A 19581-nucleotide genomic window follows, 5' to 3' on the forward strand; every position below is an offset into this window, starting at 1 on the left:
TGTGCAAACGGAAGAAGTGTAAGATGGCCCGATGCCTAGGTTATGTGTGAGATGATAGCCAGAGAGGGCCCTGTCTGGAGGGGGTGAGTATTCTGTCCTACCCGAGTGCTGGCCTCCTCAGCTGGCCCCTGGCCTTTGGTGCCTGGGCATGGAGGGCAGCAGTGAGTGGAAGAGGAGGCTTCTGGAGCTCACAGGGGCTCGGGGCTGTGTGAATCCTTCCCAAGGATTTGGCTCGGTTCCCTACGTGAGCAGGTCATGAGATTTGGACCTGTCAGGGTCAGCTGTCATTGAAACAGGCTTTCACCCCCATGTGCGATGGAACCAGGTTCCAACATGGCTACAGCCATCATTTTCCCTGCGGTGACTCAGGGCACATTTATAGGCTTTGATGAGGGTCATGGGGGTCGACCAAGACCAGAACATTAGGACAAGTAAGCCAGGCAAAGTTAGCCATTCAGCCCTTTCTTCTCCTCCTCCTCCCCCACTTCTACACAGCTGCTGGCCCTGCATACGTCTCCCATGCTAAGGACTGGCCCTTGGAGCTGAGACTAGAACTCAATCTGAAGGACGCTGGGCATCCTCGGGCCTGGCTGCGCAGTTTCCGGTGTCTCCTTTAAGGAAGCAGCAGACGTGCTGGGTGTGGTGGCTCATGCCTATAATCCCAGCACTTGGAAGTCTGAAGAAGGAGGATCGCTGTGGTTGGAGGTCAGTCTAGGCTAGAGTAAAACCCTGCCTCAAAGCAACACCCTCCCCCACAGAGAAAAAAAAAACCAAAAACCAGCAGTTCAAAATGCCAATTCCTGGCCTGGTGGGATGGCTTAGTGTTTAAGGCGCTTGCCTGCAAGGCCAAAGGACCCAGGCTTGATTCCCCAGGACCCACGTGAGCCAGACGCACAAGGGGTTGCATGCGTTTGGAGTTCTTTTGCAGTGGCTGGAGGCCCTGGTGTGCCCATTCTCCCCCTCTCTACCTGCCTATTTCTATATCTGTTTCTCTCTCAAATAAATAAAAATAAGATATTTTAAAAAATGCCAATTCCCAACATTACCTGCCCCCACCGAATAGGGGGCGTTTCTGCCAGCTGGGCTCTAACAAGTCTTTCAAGTGATTTTGACCCCTTCTCACCTGTGAGACCAGCTACTATATAGGACCTTTGTCCTTGAACATCTCTTTGGGATTGGCATGAAGTTGCCCAGGAAGGTAGGTGGCTTTACAGGAGGTAGGAAGGTGTTCAAAAGCCTGTACTCCACTGCCAAGGAACCACTCCCGGTGGTCTAATACTCCGCTGTTTGCATCTTGGCATTGGCACAAGGGCCCCATGTTTTCATTTTACGTGGCACCTGCCTGAGTGCTGGTTTCAGCTGGGTACCCATGGGGAAGTCGCTCTCTCTTTCTGAGACTCCCTGTCCTTATGTATATAGGGGTGCCATTACCCCCCCTTTTCAGTGGCTGTGAGGATTAAATGTGACACCTAGCACAGATCTCAGCATGAAGGGTGGCACAGATCAGCATGGGGTGACTTCCTGAGGCTGGGTGCCAGTGCCAGGCATTCCTCTGCCAGCTGCCAGACAGTCACCGTCCTTGGCTTCATGGGGCTCAGGGTCAGCGGTAGGGGGACAGTGGGTAAGAGACGCATGGCATACGTGCATGGTGAGGGATGGGACCCAGCAGGGGGGTCACCGCCGGCTTCCTGAGGAAGTGCCAGGCCGAGTGAGCCACACTCAGCCGTGTGGTGGCCAGGAACTGGGCGTGGGGTGCTGTGCATGCATAGGCGACAGGATCACCACATGTTATTTCTCCAGTTATTTATGGTCATCAATAATGAGTCTCGGGGGTGGCTGAGGTAAGGTGAGCGTTGCAGACAGCTTCACATTGTTGGGATGAACCTTTAAACCAGACACAGTTTATGGGAGGAACAAGGGATTTATTGAAGCTTACGGATCCGGGGGAAATGCCGTGATGGCGGGAGAAGCTGGTTCCCTCTCACAGGTCCACGCTCATCCCAGGAACCCCAGGCAGAGCTCAAGCGCTCTGTGTACCCTAGGCTGGAATTCAGATGCCCCCCTCAGTACCTTAGGGCTGGACACCATGATCGCTCAGTGACACCTCTTCCAGCCAGGTAGCTGGAAATCCAAGAAGCTTTAATAAAACTCCTGAATCTATTGGGGGACAGTCACTCTAACTACCACAGTGAGGAATGAGGAGAATGGAGCCATGGGCGCTGAGAGGGGCCAGAGGCCATACTGGAACCTCATCTCCCTGGTGTGGGTCATTCCCTTCTAAAAGACCTTCGTCTGCACTGCTTCCAAAAGGGCCGCTACCCAGAGCTGCAGGAGTACTTAGGAAGATGGCATGGCCAGCATCTGGGCACCTTGGTTTCATCAAATGGGTCTAATTTTTCCCTGTGCTCCAGTTGCTGTGAGGTTGAAGTGAGGGATGACATGGAAGACAGTTCAGCATCCATTGCAAGTGTTCCGTGACTAGTTTCTCCCTCTTTCCCCTCTTGGTCAGTTTGAAAGTGGGAAAATCCCGGATGAAAGGAATGAGACGATGCTGGGCGTGGTGGCGCACCCCTTTAATCCCAGCACTCGGGAGGCAGAGGTAGGAGGATCGCCATGGGTTCAAGGCCACCTTGAGACTCCATAGTGAATTCCCGGTCAGCCTGAGCTAGAGTGAGACCCTACCTTGGAAAACCAAAAAAAAAAAAAAAAAAAAAAAAAAATGAGACAGCAAAATAGAGGAAGGACTGCCTAAAAAGATTATGGTCCTCAGTGGAATGGGGCTGGGAAAGAGAGGACAAAAGAATAACAGGACTAGAATATGATCAAATGACAGTAAGGTCATCATTCAAGTTCTTTTAAAAAATATTTTATTTTTACTTATTTATTTGGGGGCGGGGAGAGAAAGAGGCAGCTAGAGAGAGAGAGAGAGAGAGAGAGAAAGGATGGGCACACAAACTCCAGATGCATGTGCCACCATGTGCATCTGGCTTATGTGGGTCCTGGGGAATTGAACCTGGGTCCTTTAGCTTTTCAAGCAAGCGCCTTAACCAGTAAGCCATCTCTCCAGCCCACATATTAAGTTCTTAATGAAAAAAAAAAAAACAAAACACACCACCAACAACAAAAAAGTAGGAAGTCCTGTTTTGGTTTAGGAGGTCCTGGCACCCAGTCTTCTCCGCAGGGCTGGTGCCGGCGCCCTTTTTCTTTTCTTTCTTTTTGTTTATTTTCAAGGTAGGGTGTCACTGTAGCCCAGGCTGCTCTGGCACTTTGTAGTCCCAGGCTGGCCTTGAACTCACAGCAGCCTTCCTACCTTTGCTTTGGACTAAAGGCATGCACCACCACATCTGCCTGAGGGCTCCCTCTTCTGGACAGTGGATGATGCTGATGGTCTTTCTCTTAGAGATGGTCGGGCCAGAGGAAGAACTAACCAGCCTTGGGAGCCCAGAGTGCCCACCTCTCTGGGAGACCTCCCTGGCTGTCACAGGGAGGGGCATTATTGTGTTTTCTCTCATTTGGTCTTTAGTCTCTCTCAGCAGAGTAAATCTGACTCCTAGCCCTGCCCTGCTGGGGCTTCAGGGAAGTTAACAGCATGCTCTTTCTTTTTTTTTTTTTTTTAATATTTTATTTTATTATTAGAGAAAGAGGAAGGTAGAGAGAGAATGGACACGCCAGGGCCTCTAGCCACTGCAAATGAACTCCAGATGCGCGCATCACCTTGTGCATCTGGCTTTTATGTGGGTATTGGGGTACTGAACCTAGGTCCTTAGGCTTTGCAGCAAGTGCCTTAACCACTAAGCCATCTCTCCAGCCCGAGTATGTTTTTTCTTTATCCTACCTGGCTCATGACCTAATGCCTAAGTATCTGACCTGTGACCAGGTGTCCCTTTTATAGGAAGCTTGTTTATACTGACTGGTCCTCTTTTTTATTTTATTTTATTTTTGAAACTGTCATGATATGTGGCCCAGGCTGACCTTGAACTCATAGTCCTCCGGCCTCAGCCTCCTGAGTGCTGAGATTATGAACATGAAGTTCTGTGCCAAACTTAGGCAGGGCTCTTGTGATTCTTTTTGGACCTGTGTCCATTCTATTCCTATCAAGATGACCACTCTGTAGACGAACCCCTGGTAAGAAAAAAATGTGCTTCAGTTGTGATGGTCAGGTAAGACTCAGAGAAGGTGGCTCAAAGAACACATGGAAAAAAAAAAAAAACCCTGAAATTTTTATGATGTTCAGAGCCCAGAGAGAGGGCTGCTGGCCTCACTGGGCCCATGAGAAGATGGACCTTCCTATGAGTGGGAGTCTGAAAGAGTGAGTGAGGGTCCTGTGACACTCGAGTTTGAACGGGGTCCCAGGCTTTGCTCCAGGAGGTTTCTTCTTTTTTAAATGAATTTATTTTTTTATTAACAACTTCCATGATTGTAAACAATATCCCATGGTAATGCCCTCCCTCCTCCACTTTCCCCTTTGAAACTCCACTCTCATGGAGGACTCGTTTTCTTCCTTCCTTCCTCTCTCTCTTTCTTTCTTTTTTGGTTTTTCAAGGTAGGCTCTCACTCTGGTCCAGGCTGACCTAGAATTAACTATGCAGTCTCAGGATGGCCTCGAACTCATGGCGATCCTCCTACCTCTGCCTCCCAAGTGGTGGGATTAAAGGCATGCGCCACCACGCCCGGCTCAAGGAGGTTTCTTGAGGGGGAGCTCCAAAAGGTAGGCTTAGGGTGACCTGGCAGTGGGTCCCTGGAGACACCTGGCAACTAAGGGGGAGAGGGGCTCACCTGGCATCCCTATGCAGGCCATAAGGCGTATAAAAGTATATAGGATGAGGTTGACGTATCTAACTGGCCCCTGTGGAGGTGGTCCTGGGATTGGTTGCAGTGAAGAGCTGGGAGAAAGTGCTTTGCTTGTGTGCTGAGAAAGTCTGACAGCTTTATAATGACTGGCTGAGGGGCAACGTGAGATTATAGACGTTGCTGCAGAGGTGAACTCCCCACCCAGTGCTGTGGGAGAAGCTGCACTAATGGAACTCTGGTCAGCCCTGGTCCAGTCCCAGCTCTCAGTGATGGCAGGGAAGGTTTTTGGCTTGTCACAGGCATCGTGCATTCATGAAGCCCTGGCTGGTGGGCGCCGAGCCCACGGAGTGCGTAGAGCTTCCCTGTGGACAGTGAGGTATGGAGGGGAGCATGTAGGACATGAGCAAGTCTACCTACCCTACCCTGAGCTTTGGTTCCTAGCCGGCTGACCCCCCTGGTGGCTTGGGACAGTGCAGGCATGTTCTTTTTCAGTTTTGGAGGTTGGAAGACCTCATGTGGATCAACAGGACTGCATTCCTTCTGAGACCCCATGGGGAGAATACATTCCCTTGCTTTTGTTCGCTTCTAGAAAAAATCCCTGTGTGCAGTGTGGCTCCTGGCCCAGCCCCCATATTCCATAACTGGGCATCTGCCAGTGTGGCTACCTGCACCTGTCTTTTCTTTCTTTTCTTTTTTGGAGGTAGGTTCTCTCTCTAGCCCAGGCTGACCTGGAATTCACTATGGAGTCTCGGGCTGACCTCCAGCTCACAGTTGCTCCTCCTGCCTCTGCCTCTCCCGAGTACTGGGGTTAAAGGCATGGACCACCACGTCTATCTACTCACCTATCTTTTTCTCTCCGACCCTGTGACTGCCTTGGCCCCACTCACTTCGTACAGAAAGCTCTCCCACAAAACCCTTAAGTAAACCACATGGGCAGAGTCTCTCCACCACAGCTTATAAGTAGGACAGCAGCACTTTGGAAGGTATTGTTTCAGCCCACCTTGCAGGGTCGTTGTGCTTGAGACATGTCAGTCAGTGCCTGGGACCCTTCTCCCTCTGAGTTCCTCCATCTCTTGTCTCTCCATCTATCTGTACATCAAGCCCCAGGCAGCTCTCGCCATTGGAGCCTGGCTTGGGCGGAGGAGAACGGTCCAGTCAGACAGGCTGTGCTCCGGGCCATCTGTCTGGGGCTCAGGAAGTACAGACTTGATCCCTATCCCAGGCACGCCCCCTCTCCTCCCTCCCTGGAGCAGCCTCCTCTTAGTTCCCGGCCTGGAGCATTTCCCATCATTCCAGGAACGCTGATGGGAAAGGCTGAGCTCACTGTTCCCCGGAGAGGGCAAGGGGCGGAGGAAGGAGATGGGAGAGGCTGGCAGTCCTGTGCATACACAGGGAGAGAGCAGGCTGACAGCAGAGAGGTCGAGGTTATCAGCCTTCAGAGAAGCTGGAGTGAGGGCTCTGCCTCAGCCTTTGTGGAGACTTGTGCAGCCCTGCTCCTTGGCTGACCTCCTGGGTGGGTCCCTTCTGATGGGGCCCCAAGGGCCTGGCAGAATTTGGGTGTGTCTGCTGTGAGGGGAGATGTCAGGTTGGGGAGCTGCTTGCATAGGAACACAGGGGTCCCCTGCCTGTCATTAACAGAAACTGTCTCAGCCAGGCTCTACCCTACCTCCCTCCACCCAGAAACCAGGCATCCATTGGCGGGTCTCATTTTTGCGTGGTTTGCCTGTATGAGTACGTGTGTGTGTGTGTGTGTGTGTGTGTGTGTGTGTGTCTCACACCATTAGGGGGTGTGGGGAGAATAGGAAGTGATTTGAGCTGGTTGTGGTATGCACACTCCGTGAGGCAGCATGACTCCATGCATCTGCACACCCTTGAATGTCATTATCTTCCACAGCCTGACACACTGGCAAACTCTTCATCACCAAGCCCTGGCTCTGCGCCACTTGCCCGCTCTAACTTTCTCAGCATTCCCCGTCCATCCCAGAAGAGTGGGCAGCGCCTTCCCAGCCCTCTTGGTAACCCTCCCCTGGTCCCCTGGTGCCTTTGGAAGGCTCCTCGCTGGGATGCGCCTGTGTCTCCCCAACCCTGTGCGCACGGTTCACGCATGGCGGACCCCTCTGCTTCTCAAGGTCACTGTTGTTGAGGTCAGACTGCAACGGTTTGGCAAAGGCCCTAGAGAGCTGGCCTTCTAGGGTCTGATGGGGACAAAGGACTCCACAGCAGTGGTCTTGAATTGTCCCCATAGCTGAAATTGGAGTCAAAGGAGAAGAACGTGTTGGAGGAGTTGCCAGCTAGCCTTGCAGGAAGTATTTTCCGTGAGGTCACTCACTGAACACCCGACTTCCCCCGGAAGCCCGCCTGGCCATGCTAGATGTACTGAGTGCCAAGTCAGTGCTAGATGTACTGAGTGCCAAGTCAGTGCTAGATGTACTGAGTGCCAAGTTAGTGCTAGATGTACTGAGTGCCAAGTCAGTGCTGGGACATAGGGAAAGGTGTTCCACTTCCTGACTGGTGTGCTCATGGGTGACTATTTACATTTTTTTCCCTACTGGACTGGAAGCTCCTTGAAGGCAGCATCCTCCATAGCTTTATTCCTATTTTCCATCTGTGTGTGTGTGTGTGTGTGTATGTGTGTGTGTGTGCGCGCACGTGTGTATGTATATTTTACTTATTTAAAAATATTATATTTTATTTATTTGTGTGTGTGTGTGTGTGAGAGAGAGAGGGGGGGGGTACATAGACAGAAAGAGAGAATGGGCATGCCAGGGCCTCCAGCAGCTGCAGACAAACTCTAGATGCATGCACCATCTTGTGCATCTGGCTTATGTGGGTCCTGGGGAATTGAGCCTGGCTCCTCTGGCTTTGCAGGTGAGCACCTTTACCTGTAAGCTAGCTCTCCAACCCTATATATGTTTTTGTTGTTGTTGTTTTTCAAGGTAGGGTCCCACTCTAACCCAGGCTGACCTGGAATTCACTATGGAGTCTCAAGGTGTCCTTGAACTCATGGCGATCCTCCTACCTCTGCCTCCTGAGTGCTGGGATACAAGGTGTGCGCCACTGTGGCTGGCTAGCTTTCTTCCTTTTAGTGCCTCTCCATGCACTGATCCTCTAATATATTGAATTGGCTTATGTGGTTGGTGTATATAGACATTATCTTACTCACTTCCTCCAACACCCAGGAGATAGGTTGTGTCACTCCCTCATCCAAGTAAGGACAGGCGAGGCAAGGTGCCATGTGGGACATGAGTGCCAGGCGAAGAGATCTCAACCCTTTCCCAGTTGCATCTCACCGTCGTTTCCCCCGGCTCAGCTCTCCTCCCCCAGGAGAAGGTGAAGCAAATGGCCTGAATCTCTAGGCCAGGGTGCCCGAGCTGGTTGGGGGATGTGGGGGTGCTATTCCAGATAGGCTGCATGTTAAGATAGGGTCAGCATGGCTCCTCCAGCAAGGCTTCTTGCCAACTCTTCTGGGACAACAGGAGCAGCAGGTGGAAGGTTTGGAGCGGGCACGGGGGTGCTTATTACCAAGTCCAGGGGAAAAAGTTTGGAGGCGTTCAGAACACTCTGCCCTGCTCACAGCCTTGCTGGGGTGTAGCCACTGTTGACCACCTTCGTGGGACCCACCCCATCTTCAGGCCTCTGTGTTCTTGGAAGCGATGGACATACATTTCTTTTTTTTTTTTTTTTTAAATTTTTTTTTTATTTATTTATTTGAGAGCGACAGACACAGAGAGAAAGACAGGTAGAGGGAGAGAGAGAGAGAATGGGCGCGCCAGGGCTTCCAGCCTCTGCAAACGAACTCCAGACGCGTGCGCCCCCTTGTGCATCTGGCTAACGTGGGACCTGGGGAACCGAGCCTCGAACTGGGGTCCTTAGGCTTCACAGGCAAGCGCTTAACCGCGAAGCCATCTCTCCAGCCCTAGACATACATTTCTTGAAGATGTTCCCTAACTCCGGCTTGTCCTGCTTCTCTGGGTTTCCTCCCAAACTCCTTGGTCCCATTATCTCCTCTTGGCTGTTCAGGTTCCTGCCAGGTAACATGACTCCACTGAGAGCTGCTGAGCCCGCTGAAGCCAAGAGGGATGGGGACCTGCCCACAGCCACCTGATGAGTCTGTTTGCTGTGGTGCTGATAGTGGTATTGCCACTTACTGAGCCCAAGCTCTGTGCCAGAGCCTCATGATAGCTGACTCTCAGGTACATGATGCCACCGGCCTGCTTGACCGTGCCCTGTGTTCACTGTGCCTCCTGTGTGGTCAGCATGGTTCCCTGGAGGTGTTCCCACCTGTTCCTGAGCACCCAGCAGGCAAGGCTTGAGACCAGGCTTCCTGCAGTGCAGGCTGCCTGAACACTTCCATGCTGGCCCCGCCTTGTGGATCTCGGGCCTCCCGAGCCACCTTCTGAGAGCTCACGGGTCAGTGTGGGCAGGAGCAGAGGCTTGGGGAGTTGAGGGACTGCGGGCTTGTCACCTCGTCTCTGGGATCCAGTTTCTACATCTGTAAAATGGGAATGATGGGGCTGGAGAGACGGCTTAGTGGTTAAAGCGCTTGCCTGCAAAGCCAAAGGATCCCAGTTCGATTCCCCAGGACCCATATAAGCCAGATACACAAGGTGGCACATGCATCTGGAGTTTGTTTGCTGTGGCTGGAAGCCCTGGTGCTCCCATTCTCTCTCTCTCTCACTCTGCCTTTTCCCCACTCTCAAATAAATAAATAAAAATAAAAATATTTTTAAATGGGAATGATGACTTTTCCCCTGGAGTTATCCAAAAGATGAAACATGAAATCATGTGGGGGTGCCTGATCTATTAATAGGGTTCAAAAGGACTGGGTATGGTGCCTCATGCTTGCCATCCCAGCTCTCAGCAAGCAGAAGGATCCCTAGTTCAAGACCAGCCAGGACTACATATTGAGACTCTGTCTCAAGCACACACACACACACACACACACACACACGTTTACCATAATTTTAAATATTATTTATTTATTCATTAATTCATTTATTTGAGAGAGAGAGAGAGGGAGAGAGAGAAAGAATGGGCACACTAGGGCCTCCATCCACTGCAAACAAACTCCAGATGTACGCGCCCCCTTGTGAGAGTCAAACTGGCATCCTTTGGCTTTGCAGGCAAACGCCTTAACCGCTAAGCCATCTCCCCAGTCCCACTATAATTTGAAGATGCACAGGAGCATGTTTTTTTTTTTTTTTTTGTTAGAGAAGCATGTGTTTTACATGTTTATACTATTGTTTTGGATATTTTGCCCTATGGTGAATGTGTTTTGTGTGGACATAATTCGGGTTAATTGTATCTTTTAAATGTATCCAATTCTTTTAAAGTACACAAACACTGTTACTATGTTTAATAGTTTCTTTCTCCTCCTCCTCCTCTTCTTTTAGTTTTGATCGCTCTGGGGATCCAGCCCAAGCTCTCCCATGGGCTAGCTAAGCTTTAGCACTGAACTGCACCCGTAGCATTTTTCAACTTCTTAATTTGGTCTGAGTTGCTTACATTTTAAATTTCCTACCCTGTAAGTTGGGGCGAATTTATTTAGCCCACATGTCAGTTTCTAGTTGTAAATAATAAGAGCTGAATGTTGAATGGGCAAGGTAACAGTATCTACCTAACAGGGTTGGGAGCAGTAGATGAGTTAATGCAGTGTTTGGGATGATGCCTGGCTTGTATCAAGTGCTTAGGTAGCAGTAAGGATGACAGTTTCTGAATAAGAGAACACACCCAGATTGTTACCAGAACCCGGTCACTTCTTTGCTCTGCAGTGACCACGTGTTCAGTTGACAGTTCAGTGGTGCTGGCCCTGGGCTGGTTGGGGTTATTTCAACTGGGCTCAGCAGCTCCCTGCCGGTACCCTGGGGCCCTGGGCCTTGGTTTCCACTTCTTGCTCCTGGTCCTCGTGAGGCTGAGCTCATGAATGAAAGGTGTCAATGCAGAGGAGCATTCAGCACTGAAACATCTCTATCACACCTTCCAAGGCTCAGGGGCCATTGTGGAAGAGGTGACGGAAAGAATGTAAGAGCCAGAGGAAGGGTAGGACTCCTTACAACGTGCTCCCTCCAGACACAAAATGGCCTGGATATCCATGACCTCACAGTGCCTGACTCTGCCTACACAAGGCCATCATAAGAGGAGGAAAAGATCATGGCATCAAAATAAAAGAGAGACTGATTGAGAGGGGGAGGGGATATGATGGAGAGTGGAGTTGCAAAGGGGAAAGTGCAGAGGGAAGGAATGATCATGGTTTATTGTCTGTCATTATGGAAGTTGTAAATAAAAATTTTCTTTTCAAAAAGAAAAGTGACACTGTGGCAGGTCGATGCTAACTAGTATCAGCTTTCTGGAGCTGGTCCAAGCAGGGAACGTGATGTGGAGACTGTTGGGACCTGGCTCAGGGTCAGCACCCAGGGAGGGGCAGCGTTGCTCTCTAGCAAGGGTCCTGTTGTCTACGCTCCCTGATGCTTCAGGTCAGTGCAGCCCGGAGTGGGTGCCAGAGTGGTTCGGAGATGGAAAGACGGCATTCCTGGCCGCGGGGAAGCTTTTGGCCCACAAGGACTCATCCAAGGCACGTACTTGGGTGCGCGAAGGCCAGAGCAGGGTTCCTGGCCCATCCTGGCATCCTCTTCTCAGGGACTACCCCAGTTGTCATCTCTCTAGAAGTTGATGTCCCTGGTTGGACTGAGGGTCATTGCCTCTGCCCAGACACATGGCTGAATGAAGTATGATAGCTTCAGTGGAGCTGAGGCCATAGATGGGAAGTTGGCATTGGACCATGGATGGGAGGTTGGCATGGGACCATGGATGGGAAATTGGCATGGTACCCTGTACAGAGGATGATGTGAGCAGGGCTCCTCCCATTCCACCCTAGAGGGGAGCCCACCCTCTTAAACTGAGCTGAAATCTATTCCAGGAACTGGGGTGCTGGCTGCAAGTGGGGATTCTTTGGGAGCTCCTTGTCTTGCCAGAAGGACTCCTGTGTGACAGGGGGACTTGGCTTCTGTTCCCTGGGACTCCCTCTCATACCAAGTGGACATAATTCTCTTGTCTGAGGAAGAAGGTGTGCCCTTTTTCCTTCAGGAGCCTCCAGTCTGATGGAGAAGGCATGGCCCACAACCCTTGGGGAGATCCCTGTTTACACCTGGCCTCCACCTTCATGAAGAACCCCTGTTTGATGGGACAGGCACATTTGACCTCTCACTTAAGAAACCTCAGCCTCTGGTACTGGCTTCCCTGCCTGACTCGGAGAGTCCAGGTCCCACAGGCAGGAGGCACGGAGTGAGATGAGCTGCTGTAGAGTGGTCAGAAGAGAGGATAGTGGACTCCAGAAGGACTCCTGCAGCAAGTGGAGGTGACAAGGAAGGCTTCATGGGGGAGGTGAGGAGCCTTCACGACAGACTCAGGGACAGGAGGTGCTAGCTGTGATGGGATCTGCCAAGGATTAGGGGTGAGGCATCCTGGGCTGGGTCACTCCAAGGAGCCCATCTCCCTGCAGCCTCTGCAGGGTTAGAGGTAAGAGACTCAGGAAGACACGTGCCAGTGGGTGTCCATACATCAGCCAAATGCTGCCAGCCCAGAGACATCCGCCCTCCATGGCTCGAGAAGGCCAGAGGAGGAAAGGAAACAGGATGCTATCAGGAACGCCTTTTCCTTTTCTTTGTAAGTGACCCTCACCCAGGCTGGAGAGAGCCATCAGCAGGGCCAGCCTGGCCTGGCTGCTGCTGTCTGTAGCCACCCAGCTCTGGGTCTTACAGGTTACCAGGGTTCCAGGGCGCTTTTGCCCTTGCTCTGATCTTTCCTGGGCTGGCACTGTGGTACTGCCGAGTCTCGGGGCTTGCATCTGCAAAATGGGGTAAGACTTCCCATCTGTGGGCTTAGAAGCTGCTGTTCTCCTCTCTCTCTCTCTCTCTCTGCATTGGCATCATTATTCCTTGATCTCCGAGATGTGCACTCAGCACTTCCTGTGTGCCATCTCTGGGATGGGCAGGAAGTTGGCTTGGGATTTGTCTGAGACCTTGAGGGACCTCCAAGTGGTGATACTCTGAGCATGGTGGGCGTGGGTCAGAGGATATAGCTGGAGGTGGAGATTTGGGCTCAGCTGTGTGGTGTCAGCTGAACTGCTCTGGCTGGTGGAATCTGCAGGGTTCAGCTTGTCGTGGGCTCTGGGAAAGGGCAGAGGCCCATTCAGTTCTGGAACCCCTGGGGTCTGGCCACAGAAGAGAACCGAGGAACTGCTTGGTCAGGGCTTCCAGGGGCACTGAGCATGGTGCTCCTGGGCGGGGGAGGGGGGGCGGGAGGGGGCGGTTGAGATTTTCATCTTGGCAGGTTGAGTGTGGGGACAGGGAAAGTGGGGAGAGAGTGGTGGAGAGGGGTGAACCACAGAGGATGAGGAGGGAGCGACAGTACTCAGACATGGGAGAGGGCAGCCAGGCAGAATGGCTAGCTGGCTTTCTTTCTTTCTTTTTAAAATATTTATTTATTTGACAGAGAAAGAGGGAGAGGGGGAAGGGAATGGGCATGCCAGGGCCTCCAGCCACTGCAAACGAACTCCAGACGCTTGTGTCCCCCTTGTACATCTGGCTAACGTGGGTCCTGGAGAATCGAACCTGGGTCCTTTGGCTTTGCAGGCAAATGCCTTAACCGCTAAGCCATTCCTCCAGCCCTCTTTCTCTCTCTCTCTCATCATTACAATTATTCCTTTGCTGGATGAAGAGCTACTATGGAAGTACCCGTGTGTGTATGTGGTATGTGGCTGACACGTGTGGATGGGTTGAAGGTGTTGCCTGTTTAGCATTTGTGAGCATGCTCTAAGCTTGCCATGTCCGTGGTATGTTTAAGTGTCTGGTGCATCTGTGATGTGAGGTATGAAGCGTGTACAGTATGCACACTTCTGTGACATGTACGTGTACATAAGTGTAACAGGTAGTGTGTTTGTGGTTGTTTGGTGTGTGTCTGTGGGCGTGGAAGGGTATCTGCTGTTTGTGTGCTTTCTGTATATGTGTGGTGTAGGCATGTGTTTAGATGTATGGTGCTGTGTGTGTGTGTGTGTGTATGTTTCCACATAGCTGTGACCTGGTCCTCACGAGCCAGTGTCTGATCACCCACCTGTGCTGGAGCTAGAGGGAGTGGGTTACCCAGTCTTGGGGCTCTCCTTTTCTTGGGGCTATACCCAGTGTTGCTCCTGGAACCACTGGCACTGTGGAAGAAAAGGAAGGTGGGAGGATTGTGGCCTTTACTGGTTTCTGTGGTATAAATTCTCCCACCATGGTTCACTCTACCTTTGAGCATGGAGTTGAGAGGAAGGCACTGGCGTTAGTATTCCTTCGTGTTCCTGCCACGGGACACAGAAAACACAGCTAACCTCAAGAGCAGAAGGGAAATTCAGTAAAGTGATGCCTAAGTGATGGGGTGAGTAGGTCTTCTTTGTTTCTATCATAATCTACTAAGGATTTTTTTTAGAGAGGGAGAGAAAGAAGCAGATAGAGGGAGAGAGAATGGGCATGCCAGGGTCTTCAACCGCTGCAAATGACCTCTAGGCGCCACCTGTGCATCTGGATTACGTGGGTCCTGGGGAATCAAACCTGGGTCTTTTGGCTTTGCAGGCAAATGCCTTAACCGTTAAGCCATCTCTCCACCCCCTAGGATTTCTTTTTCTTTTCTTTCCTTTTTTGTTTTTAATTTTATTTATTTACTTATTTATTTGAGAGCGACAGACAGAGAGAGAAAGAGGCAGATCCAGAGAGAGAATGGGCGCTCCAGGGCCTCCAGCCACTGCAAACGAACTCCAGACGTGCGTGCCCCCTTGTGAATCTGGCTAATGTGGGTCCTGGGGAATCCAGCCTCGAACTGGGGTCCTTAGGTTTCACAGGCAAGCGCTTAACCACTAAGCCATCTCTCCAGCCCACCCCTAAGATTTCTTGACATGGAAACTATGGATCTTTTGCTGGGTCTGCCCTGCGCATTGTGCAGGCAGTGGCCCTGGCCCATGGATGCCACATCATAATCTCCATAATGTCTCCAGACATGCTAATGCTCCCAAACTCACTGTCAGTTGAGAACTATTGCTAATGACTGTGTAATGACAATTAGCTCAAAAATTCCTAAAAATCTGATGACAGTCAGCTCTTAAGAAGCCAGGGGCTCATTTTCCCTGGCTGGAGGCCCTAGTGAACCCATTCTCTCTCTCTCTCTCTCAAATAAATAAATAAAAATAAAACATCAAAAACACTTAAAAAAAAAAAAAAAGAAGAAGCCAGCTCTGGGGCTGGAGAGATGGCTTAGCCATTAAGGCACTTGCTTGTGAAGCCTAAGGACCCAGGTTTGATTCCCCAAGACTCACGTAAGCGAGATGCATGAGGTGGTGCATGTATCTGGAGTTTGTTTGCAGTGGTTAGAAGCCCTGGCATACCCACTCTCTCTTTCTTTTTATTTGCTTCTTTCTCTCTCTCTCTCAAATAAATAAATAAATTAAATAAATTAAAAGAAAAGAGTCCAGCTCCAACTCGGCATGGGTACCGTGTCTTGCTAAATATAGGGCCAACTTCTTTCTCAGGAAAGGAGCTGTTCTTCAGGCCTTACACCTCAGGCCACATAAAGGCCTTGGCGGCAGAGGACTCAGCTTCCTCTCTGCCACAGATAGAGAGGAGCCCCCACTCTGGATTCCCTGTGACATCTTATGAAAGTGTGAACAGGAAGAAAGTAATATTTCTGAATTCATATTTTATCTTATTAAAAATTTTTTTTTGGTGGTTTTTTTTCAAGGTGGGGTCTCACTCTAATCCAGGCTGTCCTGAAATTCACTATGTAGTCTCAGGCTGACCTCAAACTCACAGTGATCCTCCTACCTTTGCCTCCCGAGTGCTGGGATTAAAGACATGCGGCACCACACCCAGATGTTTTTTTTTAGGTAGGGTCTCACTGTAGCCCAGGCTGACCTGTAATTCACTATATAGTCTCAGGGTGGCCTCGAACTCATAGCGATCCTCCTACCTTTGCCTCCCAAGTGCTGGGATTAAAGGCGTGTGCCATCACGCTTGAATTCATGTATTAGTTCAGTATACTTCAAATTGTTATTCTATCACCTGAAATTACACATTCACATTGGCAAAAAGCCAAAACAAAACAATCCTTCAAATTAAATCTGCCAGGGTGCATGTCTGTAATCCTATCATTCGGGAGGCTGAGGCAGGAAGATTGGAAGTTCAGAGCCAGCTTCAGTTGTATAGTGAGTTCGAGGTGGGCCTGGGCTACGTGAGACCCTGTCTCAAAACAACAAGAATAACAAAAATACTAGGAAGTAGCATAAAATCTTCCCACTGGGAAAATGAAGGGCCATCTTGTGTGTGGTCTCTCTGCTTCTCTTGGCCTTGGTAAGCTGTGTCTCTTCCAGCTCATCCTGGTGGTCCAGTGGCCACCTCTTAATTTACTGCTTGGCTCAGGTCCCATGTTTCTGGGCCTTGACCTCAGAGCCTCGCTCATTTGTGCTCATTCAGAATATCTGTTAATCACCTAGTGTGTGTGAAGGAAAATAACCTGGGAAGGAGGAGGCAGCGGCTACCCTCTGTCACCCTTCCCGTCCCCTGTCTCCCTTTCTGTCCGTCCGTCTGTCAGTGGCGTTATACTAAGGAGAAGCTAGTGTAGGTCTGTGTGGATGCTGAGGGCACCCTGGGGGGAGGGGAGTGAAGGGAGCTGAAGTGCCTGGAGCCCATTGTAGCCAACTGTCCCCACCCTCCCCCTGGGCTGGCAGAGGAGCCTGAGATTTCTTTGCGCATTGTCTGCCCTCCTCACCCCATCCAGACTGTAGGTGCGGTAGGGGGCCGCACACAGGGCACCTGGGCCTGTGTCACGGAATGTCACAACAGTGTCCAGAGTTCTGATGATTAGAGGAAGGGAAGAAAAGGAGGGAAGTGAGAGACGGAGGGAGGGGAGGAGACACAAAGCGTCATGGGAAGCTGGTGGATGGGGGACTATATAAAGCAAGAAAATTGCAGTTGGGAGAGTTAAGGAGGGGATGGGCCAGGGAGAGAGGGAGGATCACCCCTCCACCAGCTGAAGTCACACAACCACCACCAACAATCTTCAGGCCTTTTTTTTTTTTCTTTTTGGTTTTTCAAGCCCTAGCCCAGGCTGACCTGGGATTCACTAGGAGTCTCATGTTGGCCTCGAACTCACTGTGATCCTCCTACCTCTGCCTCCCGAGTGCTGGGATTAAAGGCGTGCGCCACCACGCCCGGCTGAGCTCACTATTTTTGTTAGACTGGCTGACCAGTGAGCCCTAGTGATCCTCCAGTCTCCCTCTCCCTCATCCATGAGCGAGGAGGGTCACAGGTTTTTCTGGGGATTGAGTTCAGGTCCCTGTGCTTGCACAGCATGCATTCCTACCGGCTGAGCCATCTGCCCTGCCCATGGTGGGGTTTTGAATAGGCCTGTGACCAGAGGCAGGACGTAAAAGCCTAGGGTGCTTGCCCCAGGCTTGCCAGGGCCCAGTGGCAAACCTGAGCCATCTCCTGGCCCCAATGGGAGACACTGTGCCCCTTTACTTCCGTTCTTCATCAGAGAACTGATGCAGAGGTGCTGTGGCCCCTCCATCCTTGTCCGCCACAATTAAGAGATCTATTAGACGGGGTGACGTTCCCTGCCCGGGCTGACCTGAGAAGCAGGTGGGCAGAGCACGTGAGCGAGGGAGACCTGGCACAGCGGTCGAGCCCTGCCACAAACAACTCGGCCCAGGGGGAATGTGACTCTCTGAGCCTCTTGACTGCCACCGCCACCTGCTCCTCACGCCTTCCGGCTCCCTGATGGCTGTTCTCACACCTCAGAAAGTGGGTCAGAATGTAGGGCGGCTGCATCTGAGAGGGAATGCCCCCCGCCCCCCACAGATCCCACCCTACCTGGTTGAGTTAGGGTTGCCATCAGGACCAGGACACAACAACTTTGTGTCTGGGCAGACATTGCCCCCTCCCTCCCTCTCTCCTTCCCTCCCTTCCTCCTTCCCTCCCTCCCTCCTTCCCTCCCTCCCTTCAATTGCCATGGCTCCCCACCACCTCCTGGATGGTCCAGGTGCCTTAGCCTGGCATGCAAGGCTCTTCACAGCCTCGTACCCAGTGAGCTAGCCCACAGCAGCACGTGATGAGGCTCTGTGACTACCTGTGGGGGATAATGAACCCTCCTCTAGCTGAGCCTCCAGATCTGGAGTCCTTCTAGGCACTGGGGACACTCTAGCCAGCTCCCAAGCACCCAATCACCTCATCTCTGGGTCTGTTTAGATCCTCCATAGCTATCTGAAGCCTTCCTTATTGGCCCAACCACAAAGACCCCACCAGTCTCGCGATATTGGGAGTGGTTAACAGCGTGGTTTCAGATGGGCGTGGAGGCGCGTGCTCTAATTCAAGGACTTGGGAGCTGGAAGTAAGAGGTTATAGAGTTCAAGTTCATCCTTGCTATGTGAGACTGCTTCAAGGGGGAAAAAAACAGGTGGCTCTCGAGTTTAGTGTCTGAGCTCTAGTATTTAATCCTTCCCTTTCTTTTCTTTTATTTTTTTAATATTTCACTTATTTACAAAGGGGAGAGAGAGAGAGAATATGAATGGATGCACCAAGACCTCCAGCCATTTGCAAATGAACTCTGGATTCACGCTTCATTTGTGCATCTGGCTTTACATGGGCACTGGGGATTTGAACCCAGGTTGTTAGGCTTTGCAGGCAAGCATCTCACCACGGAGCCATCTCTCCAGCCCATCCCTTTCTTTTTAAAAATTTATTTATTTACTTGCAAGCAGAGAGAGAAAGAAGAAAGACAGACAGACAGACAGAATGGGCGTGCCAGAGCCTCCAGCCACTGCAAACAGATTGCAGATTCACGCACCAGTTTATGCATCTGGCTTTTATGTGGGTACTAGGGACTCGAACTTAGGTCCTTAGGCTTTGCAGGCAAACGCCTTTACCACTGAGCCATCTCTTGGGTCCTGATCCTTCCCTTTCTTACTGTGCAATTTAAGGAAAATTACTTCCTGTCTCTGTGTTGCAGCTCCCTTGCTGTCAAATAGGAGGACTGGTGGTCCTTAGGGCGTTGCTGGAGGAGTAGATGAGTTAGAGCAGACATCTCCTGGAAGTTTTCCAATGTTGGCTGAAGGTTGAATGGCTACTAAAGGTCTTCCCATGTTCATTGGGTCAATGGAATATTTTTAAAATCTTAATTTTTATTTATTTTTGTGTGCATGTGGTCTACAAGATGTGTGTATAGATGGGCATGCCCTGTGCCAGAGGGTAATGTTGGGCACCCTCCTTTACCCCTCTCTTCCACTTTGTCTCCTTGAGACAGAGTCTCTCATTCAACCTGGAGCTGTTGGCTTCCATGGTCAGCTGACCAGCGAACACCAGCAATTCCCCTGTTTCCACCTGTGTCAGGACTGGGGTTATAGGCATGCATGGCCATGTCTAGCTTTTTTGTTTGTTTGTTTTGTTTTCGAGGTAGGGTCTCACTCTAGCCCGGGCTGACCTGGAATTCACTCTGTATTCTCATGGTGGCCTCGAACTCCTGGCGACCCTCCTACCTCTGCCTCCCAAGTGCTGGGATTAAAAGCATGCACCACCACGTCCGGCTTCCATGCCTAGCTTTTTACTCGGCGCCAGGGATCAAGCTCAGCTCCCCGTGTTTGTACAGCAAATGCTTTTACCCCTGAGCCATCACCCCAGCCCTCGATTGAATTGTTGCCAGTTGTATGAAACGTTCCTCCTGGGCAGACGTGAACACGCGCCTGTTCACTCCAGTCAGGGCACAGACGACAGA

General features: G+C 51.1%; 1 protein-coding gene across 3 annotated transcripts in view; it reads left to right on the forward strand.

The window, feature by feature from the left end:
* The window catches only part of Arrb1 (arrestin beta 1), an 88584-nt gene that overhangs the window by 32588 nt on the left and 36415 nt on the right, over positions 1–19581 (forward strand). The window contains exon 1 of one of the 3 annotated variants that reach the window (XM_045144917.1): positions 592–705. The exons of 1 other annotated variant lie outside the window; for it this stretch is intronic. In XM_045144917.1, the coding sequence (XP_045000852.1) occupies positions 650–705 (56 nt within the window). In that variant the 5' untranslated portion in view covers positions 592–649. Of the gene's footprint in view, positions 1–591; positions 706–12490; positions 12647–19581 lie in introns of those variants that run through there. One more of the 3 variants, XM_045144921.1, reaches the window with a different exon arrangement.

This window comes from Jaculus jaculus, chromosome 3 (assembly GCF_020740685.1).
Source record: "Jaculus jaculus isolate mJacJac1 chromosome 3, mJacJac1.mat.Y.cur, whole genome shotgun sequence".
Lineage (NCBI taxonomy): Eukaryota > Metazoa > Chordata > Mammalia > Rodentia > Dipodidae > Jaculus > Jaculus jaculus.